This window comes from Leuciscus leuciscus (assembly GCF_965113295.1).
Source record: "Leuciscus leuciscus genome assembly, chromosome: 22".
NCBI classification, from domain to species: domain Eukaryota; kingdom Metazoa; phylum Chordata; class Actinopteri; order Cypriniformes; family Leuciscidae; genus Leuciscus; species Leuciscus leuciscus.
This window is the reverse complement of record NC_138746.1, coordinates 9,310,918-9,319,808: the sequence shown is the minus strand read 5'-3', so window position 1 is coordinate 9,319,808 and position 8,891 is coordinate 9,310,918. Positions and strand designations below refer to the sequence as shown.

The following is an 8,891-nucleotide window of genomic DNA, read 5'->3' as shown; positions in this document are numbered from 1 at the left end:
ACAATATAAATGACAAAAAAACTTAACACAATTATTACAATTAAAATGAAAACTGAAAGTATAAAAATAAAGGCTAATTAAAAGTAGCCTATTAATAAAAACTATGATAGTGTTTTAAATAATACTAATGTCTTACTGTTAATATAATTAATATAATATTTGAGTAGCATGTGATGTAAAAGGAAGGTTACATCGTGTTAGAGTTTTATTACGTTTTATAAGTACGTATAAGTTTTATTATTTAGTACTTTTATTACGGACACTTTTATTCATGTTAGAATTAAAAAAAAATCGTTCAATATTAGTAGCTACATATACTGGTACTTTGGCCTTGAGGTAGTGAAAAGTTCAGTTGTAACTTGTTTCAAGAAAAAAAATAGACTACAATCTTTTATGTTCCAATAATTTCAGAAAGCCATGAATGAATAATTAAATTTTAATTTTCACATGTTTAGATAGCTCTACTGAATATGCCAGCTAAATCTTTTGAGGATGATACTGAAATATTTTCTTAAAATATAGCCTAGTCTACATTTGTAATGCAACAAATACAGGGACATTTGCGATGTTTCTGAATGGATCTAGCCCCATCTAGCGGTGAGATAAATCGTGAACAACACGACGGGATGGGCATCTGAAAACAATTGATATTTTACCGTCTACACTACAGTGGTTTCGCTACCTAGACCCTTTTGTACTAGGGCACAAAAAGAAAAAGAAAAAAAAGAAAGAAAAAAAGAGTAGCCTATCTAAATATATGTAGGCGATGTGTCTTTGATTCAACGATAGGCTGTGTAAAATAATAGGTGTGTATGTTGCTTTATGCCTATATAAAAAAAAAATTATGTTATAGCCTATACATGCTTCAGAATACTACATCATATGTCTGAGGAAACACACATAAACTCGTCAAGGCTTGAAGTCTTGGTTTGTGGTTTGGTTGCAACGGTTTGTTTAGGTCAGGATTTAGAGTCTAAATTCTTAAATTCAAAATTCTTAACCACAACTTAAATAGAACTGGATCAGTTCTCTGCGCATATTTCAATTTAAATTAGAACGTCATCGTGCGAGTAGCCTACCTCGCTGCAATGGAAACATCCAGCCTACCAATATTGCGTCACTAATCCACTTTCAACACTAGGTGGCGCAGGGATACAGGCATCATTGCATGCCTGTCTATGTGATAGATGGAGAAATAAACTATACAACAACAAAACCCTACCTGAGAATATATCAGGCCTACATCTGAATAGATCATTCTTAGCATAAGACTATTGATATCAAATACTTGTGGTTATTGATATCATAGGCCTTGTGCATAATCTACATTTTTATTTTGTGTGGGTGTAGGCCTATTTTTGAAAGGACAAAAAATATTGAGGTGAACTTTAAGGTAGTCTGTCTGTCTATCTATCTATCTATCTATCTATCTATCTATCTATCTATCTATCTGTCTGTCTGTCTGTCTGTCTGGTCAGGACAGCCTGGTGATTCGTTAATCTATTCGGTTGTCTGTAATGATTTAATAGTCCTCATCGAAATGTTTTGCTGAAGGTTTTGGATATCGCTGAAAAATTATTCTTAAAATGGTTGTGAAAGCTGCTTGTTGAATTTGAGAAAAGGAAAGGAAAGGAGAGAAAAGGAAAGGAAAGGAAAGGAAAGAAAAGAGCCCACGTTTTACAACGTGCACTCTCAGAACAGAAACTGGTAAGTGTGAAGAAATCGAAAAATTAGCCCTTGACCAGTTTAGAGAACATTTCGATCATTATTAGCCTATTTCTGAAACGGTGACATTTTGATGCTCATTGTGTTGTTTCAAAACAGACAATTTCAAAATCGGGAACTGGTTAGCTAAAATATGGGCTGCAAAGCAAATTTTTTATGCTGTGGCCTTCCTATAATTTAGTTTAAGCAGCGGTAGCCAAATTAGTTTGCTACAACTGTAGCCTACTTAAAGTAGGCTAGCCTAACTTCACATAACATAGCCTATTTTAAAATGATGAATTAATATTTTATTAATAAAACCAACTTTTTGTCACGGATTAGAGACCTTTTAGAAAACGATTTGGTGAAACTGTACAGACCCGTAACTTTTACATAGGCAGGCCTATTAATTCGTAAATTCAATAAAATAACAACAACAATTGATAATAATAACACTAATAATAAGCTGCTTTGGAAAATATCTGATTATCTTTAGCCTGGGGCCTCGAGGCTATGTGAAGATCTTTTTTTATTTTTTTATTATTTTTTTTAGTGGCTGTAAATAGCTAACTTATGCTGGTTAAATAATTGTAACAATTGTATAAAGTGTTACTATTATTATTATTATTATTATTATTCAAATCAACTGAGATTTCAAGAAGAAAGAAGAACCAGGAATTAGCATAGGCAACTCCGTTTCAACCTTTCTGTTCATAATATTTATAGCTAAAACAAACGTCCGTTTTAAATTTGATAAATGTATTAGCCTTTACATAGGCTATATTGTTTTGAGACTCCCTAGATTAGCCTAAATTCGTTTTTTCTCTATTTTAACAAGCCTGTAGTCTGTCTCTCTCTCTCTCTGTTTATGAATGATTTAAATCATCTCCCTGAAATCCCAATCTATATGCCACGCCTACTTCGAGGAGATTGTCATCTATTGGCTGAAGGAGTCAAGAATACAAGATTAGACACCGTATTTGCCGCACATGGGTGTATATATGACCAAATTTCGCTCACAAAAACCAGACAATTGTTGTTTTTAACCTGACCAGTAAGAGATAGTATTGTGCGTTACTGTGAGAGCGTGAGCTCCAGAGAGACACATTTGCCTTATAGGCACTGGAGATATGAACACCATCGACGCGCAGATCCATAACAATAGTAACGCTGCTGTCAACCCTCTCCAGCAACTGCCAAAAAGCGCGCACGAGACCCCGGATATGGCTGTGTACTGTGACAACTTCAGTGTTTACCACCAACAGAGTCTACCTGCGACGCAGCGACCAACTGGGTACGGCCTGGGGGACTACGCCACCCCAAACCCATACCTGTGGCTCAATGGACCTAGTGTCAACTCCTCTTCGTCTTACATACATGGCAACAACAGCCCCTCATTCATTCCCCCGGCTTACGGCTCTCAGAGGCAATATCTCACTAACTCCTCTGGGTTCGCCGGTCCGGACCTAGGCTGGCTCTCCATTGCGAGCCAAGAGGAACTTTTAAAGCTCGTGCGCCCGCCCTACTCGTACTCGGCTCTGATAGCCATGGCAATACAGAACGCGCACGAGAAGAAGTTAACTTTGAGCCAGATATATCAATATGTGGCGGATAATTTCCCGTTTTATAAGAAGAGTAAAGCGGGATGGCAGAACTCCATCAGACACAATCTTTCCCTGAATGACTGCTTCAAAAAAGTGCCGCGTGACGAAGACGACCCAGGTGAGTGATGCTCGTGCACCTTTGCATAGCTAGCCATTAACTGTGATATAGAGACAATGACGTGATTGTCATTTTTGTCCAGTAAGTTATTTTTTTTAAAACTATAGTTTACTATAGCAACTATAGTTTAAAATGACTTACCGCATAGGCAACTTCTATTTATTTCTGAATTAAAAGTCATACAAAAAGTCATGTACAGAGATTGAAAATTTATTAAATAAATAAATAAATAGCCTACATAAATTAAAAGGGTTCTTGGAAAGTGGAGTGTAAATAGATTATTTGAGAAAAAGATTTGCATTATCTTTCATTATAGTCATTCATTAGTCATCAGAAGTAAAAAATAATGTTACATAGGCTACTATATATATATATATGTATTGTCTGCCGAATCAAAATGTTTCATTTTGTTGTAATGTGACCTCTAAAAAAGCAAATAGGCCTAAATCTTGAAAAAGACATTATACAAGGCACATTTTTATCAAGTGGAATAAACCTAAGAAAACGTCTTGATATTAATGAAATATACCCCATATATCAAGACGTTCAAATTATATAGGCCTTAATCAAAATTTGGGGAAAAAAGGAAAAATACATAAAATAAAATAAAAAGAAGACCTTGTTTGAAAAGATTATTTGGACAATATTAAGACAGGTACGCTCAGGTGTATTCAATGTGCAAGGAACGTTTTATTGTTTTGATTATTATGCTTGCCATTTTTAAATAATTGAATCATAAAATCTAAATGTATTTAAAAAAATGGTATAAACATTGTTCACAAATGAAACCGGTATTAATAGCCTACACAAATTAAATTTTTTAGAACTTGGCACATGATTCCCCCTTAATTCTCTTGGACAATCTTTTTAGTCATTGGCCCAATAATGTAATTTTAAAAACTCGTTTAATGTTTAAATTAATGGAATTTCACAGTAAATAACTTGCTCATGAAAAGTTGCTACATTTGGGCCCTAACACACCAACTATCCATCTTGCTTGAAGGGAAAGGAAACTACTGGACTCTTGACCCCAACTGTGAAAAGATGTTTGACAACGGGAACTTTCGTCGAAAAAGGAAGCGCAGATCTGATTCCAGCACAGGTGCTGCCAGCAACACAAAACCGGAGGATGATCGACAGCTCGCAGGAATCAAACCCACCGTCAGCCCTCACCTCACCGGGCCCGCATCTCCTGACACTGATGCGGCCAGTGACAGTCACAAAGCCGCGTCTCCTGCAAGCCTCGCGAGCGCTCCATGCTTCAACAATTTCTTCAACAGTATGTCTGCCTTAAGCTCGTCTTCGGCTCAGACAAGCAGACAGGGCTCTCTGGGGCTGGTAAACGAACTTTCCAGCCGAAATATCAGCGCTTTGAGCCAGTACCATGGCAGCTCAGCACCTGAGGCCGGTGGAGCGAGTGAACTCCAGGACAGTGTGCACGTGAACCGTGGAATGTACTATAACTCTTTTACTACTGGCGGCCAGAGCGCGCAGTTCAACGGACACTTCTACAACAGCTTCAGTGTGAACAGTCTTATTTACCCTCGAGACGGAACGGAGTTATAAATCTATCACGCTCGTGAATATAATGCGTATGTTTTTTAATAAGAAAAAAAAGATTTTTTTTTTTTTTAACACTGTGTGTGCTGCTGAAATGCAACATGCCTTAGAAGCAGATAACATTCATATAAATGCAACATTTACAAATTGACATCCATCAAATGAGTGAAATCCGATGTATTAGTGTCGAAACACATTTTATTCTGTGAAAAATCTATTTACTTCTACATTGGATTCCTTTATGTCTTAACAGAGATTTCCATATTATGTGCCAGTTTTTTTGGATCATGCACTAATTTAAATGGATTTATCTTTTTAGTTTGAATTTATAGTATTTTGTAGTAGTAGTTTGATGGAGGGATTTCCTTGGTATCCATGATTGCCAAGATTCAGTATTGTCCAGTATCGAAAAAGTTTAGTCTTATTATTATTGTTTTTTGGCTTATTTTTGTAAATGCAGTTGTTTTGTTTTATACACTTGTTTTAAACTATTTATATTAAGTTATGTAACTTGCAGTTTGTCCTTTAAGGAAAGAAATATGTGGTCTGGGAAGCTATGGGTAAAATTAAAGTTTTACCTGCATGTAAGGTAAAGTGATAAGTGAATTATCGAATGTCATCATGCCACTAACTCACTTGATTTTTAAATGATGTTTCATAGCTGATGATCTTTACACAGATAAAAGTCACTACATTTACATTTCCAAAATTTATGCAAAATATTAAGTTTTAAAGAAAATAAAGAATTACATTTCCAAATCTCAAAATTCTGTTAATTTTTTCCCCCTCGAACACTTGAACTTTTAATATGAATTTACAAACCTATGCTCGATAAAGGCGAATTAATTTAATACAAGCAGCAAAATGACTAAGAAATATGCAACAAAAAGGCATACGTGAAACATTTTGAATCCTTCATATATATATATATATATATATATATATGAAGACTTCAGATGCAAAAGCCTCTAAGTGCCATCTGAAATTTTCCTCTAGAATGATCATTTTTTTCAAGCTTGCATGTTTCTGTTCAGTTATTTCACTTTAATGGCATTGAAAATAACCTATTAATTGTCATTAAAGTGAAATTACTGAACTTAAATATACGAGCTTGGTAAAAATGCTCATTTTAAAAGAAAATTTCAGATGGCACTTAGAGGCTTTTGCATCTGAAGTCTTCCTCTATATATATATGAATAATCCAAAATGTTTCACATTTGCCTATTTGTATGAATTGAATTAAACAATGATTACATCACTCTCAAAACCCTGCAATATGGTTGACTCATTCAGAATTCTTTTAAATAGTGGGAGTAGTGACCATGTCTTTTTCTTTTAGATAAAAAAAAAAAACAACCTTTTCTTACACTTATCACAAGAACCGAATAGTTCAATACAAAATAACCCTCTGTTGTTGCACAATGCACAGTTTTAAATCTCTGAGACTGTCTGGTTATGTAATATTAGCATCATCACACTGACTGCCCTGTGCAAACCTCAGAAGTATTTCTACACTAAGTTTCTGCATGGGACAATACAGTATGAGATCCTTAGTCATCTCTGAAGAAAACAGAAAGATGCACACATAGCAAACCTGCTTTTCTGTCTAAGTTCCACAGAAACAATACCACTATTGTTCTGTGTGTACCAGAACAGCTCTTACTGTATGTTTGTGTGCTAAAAATACCTAATTTGATTACATCTCTCTAAGTATAATGCAATTTTTATTATTGATATATTTATGATTAAAAAAAAAAATTCTTTAATCTACAAAGACAACATGTATAGAAGTTTTGATGGCATTAAAGCACACTGAAGTGAGATGAATTAAAAGGGGTTGCCCGCCTCCTTTTGTCCTCTCTTCATTAGAACTGTCTGAGTAAAAGCGGGACAGACCCAAGTGCTTGTTTAGAGATTAAGGGGAGGGAAAAAACTCCCATTGAGAAATTCCCTCAGTAAGCAGGGCAGTGCCACCCAGGAGGAGATGGAGAGGTGTAGATTTGGGTGGAGGCCAGTCAGCTTCAGGTTCAGAGAAACAGAATGAGAGCACAAATTAAACAAGACTGTTTTCTGCATTTAAAATATTTTTTTAAAATATATATATACACATATACATACACACACACACACACAAACACAAACACAAACACACACAAATAGCTACAGTTTTACATGTTGTCAACTCGCCAAACACAGTGGTCCTTGCCACATCAGATGAAGCCACAGTAATAATTAGAGCTAGTGGGGGCAGGAGCTTATTTAGCATCTCTGAGTCGCCATATTTACTCACACTACGCAAGGCTGCTTTTTTCTCTAAGCACTTTACCCCACTGCCAAATATGACGTTGTCAATTAGTCGGGGCCTGACACTCTGTGCTTAGCGCCTGGGACAATCATCAGGCAATCACCAGCCCCCACCAACACCCAACCCTGTGTGCTCATCTCTATCATGCCTGCCTGAAAAGATCTTTGTTTCTCAGTATAGATGAACTAAACTGTACTTAAAGACAGAGCCCTATCAGAGACAACAGCTATAAAGTACTTGTTTCTGGACAACCCTGAGGCCAAGTGTTTGTTTGTTTTTTAGCGGGGGTAAGGATGCATGGAAAATTTGAAGCCCCTCACAAGCACAAATGTGGCTGGAAATGACTATCTCCAACTGTCAAGCATCAAGCAAAGTTGGGTTACAGAAGTTGGGGCCTGTTTTCATGTCTTTGTTTTCATCACAGAGTCTTTTCTTGAATTTACGGAGCCCTGCATATGACATACGGTGGGCAAAAAAGACAAGATATTGTGTCCAGAAATTAGGAATTTGTTCCCACAACTTAATTTCTTCCCTCCTTAAATCATGGACACAATTTAGCTAAATTAAAACAAGGTAATGAATTAGTATGGCCACATTTTAACTAAAATGAGGGAAGAATTAAAACAAATTCTTAATTTGTGGCCCTGTTTATTTTAGGGCTTCCATATGATCTTACTGTGTTTTTTCTGTTCAAGTCCAGATCAAATTAAATTAACTAAAAAATGTATCACTAATTGTCTTAGTTTTGGAAATCAGGAAATCATGATTACAAATGGTGTGACCAGTCAAAATCGAAGCCTGTTATGAAACAATATCTTAGTCTTGAGTCAATGAAACAATATCTTAAGAATGTACATTTAAACACACACACACACACACACACACACACACACACACACACACACACACACACACACACACACACACACACACACACACACACACACACACACACACTGGTTGTTTTACAGGGACTTTCCACATCCATAATGATTTTTATACTGTACAAACTGTATATTCTATCCCATAAGTGTATATTCTATCCCATACTACGTTCATTTATTCCATGATATTTTGTCCCCATAATGTAGAGTATACCTGAACCACACACACACACACACACACACACACACACACACACAAACACACACACACACACACACACACACACACACACACACACACACACATATATATATATATATATATATAGAGAGAGAGAGAGAGAGAGAGAGAGAGAGAGAGAGAGAGAGAGAGAGAGAGAGAGAGAGGCTTCTTTCATTGTTGCCATAAAGCAATGGCCTTAATTCATTTCATTATTCCATTTTGCCTAACTACACTCCATACATAAACATGACAATCAAATGAAGAGTATTTGAAGAGTAAGTCGAAAGCTACATTTCCCACCGCCACACAGGCCTATATGCTAAAATGAGAGATAACTGATGTACATCTCAGAATTATATATATTTTTTTTTTTTCAAAATACTTTGTAGTAGTTGTCTTTGGTCTGTTTTAGGTAATAGTTGAATCAGTTGTTTTAGGTCATACTAGCACACTCTGTGAAACTTGTGCGATGATGAATGAGACATGTTCTCTT

General features: G+C 35.9%; 1 protein-coding gene across 1 annotated transcript; it reads left to right on the top strand.

The window, feature by feature from the left end:
* Positions 1 to 2,811: 2,811 nt before the first annotated feature.
* Positions 2,812 to 5,724, top strand: foxi2 (forkhead box I2). Its single transcript, XM_082153119.1, has 2 exons — positions 2,812 to 3,426; positions 4,430 to 5,724. Exons 1-2 carry the CDS (start codon positions 2,835 to 2,837, stop codon positions 4,990 to 4,992), a joined length of 1,155 nt encoding a protein of 384 aa, XP_082009245.1. The 5' UTR covers positions 2,812 to 2,834; the 3' UTR covers positions 4,993 to 5,724.
* The last annotated feature ends 3,167 nt before the right edge of the window (positions 5,725 to 8,891 follow it).

Excerpts from the sequence above, each read along its gene's own strand:
- foxi2 (XM_082153119.1), top strand. The coding sequence starts at position 2,835 with ATGAACACCATCGACGCGCAGATCCATAACAATAGTAACGCTGCTGTC. Across the intron at positions 3,427-4,429 it reads GCGTGACGAAGACGACCCAG|GGAAAGGAAACTACTGGACT; the intron begins GTGAGTGATGCT and ends TCTTGCTTGAAG.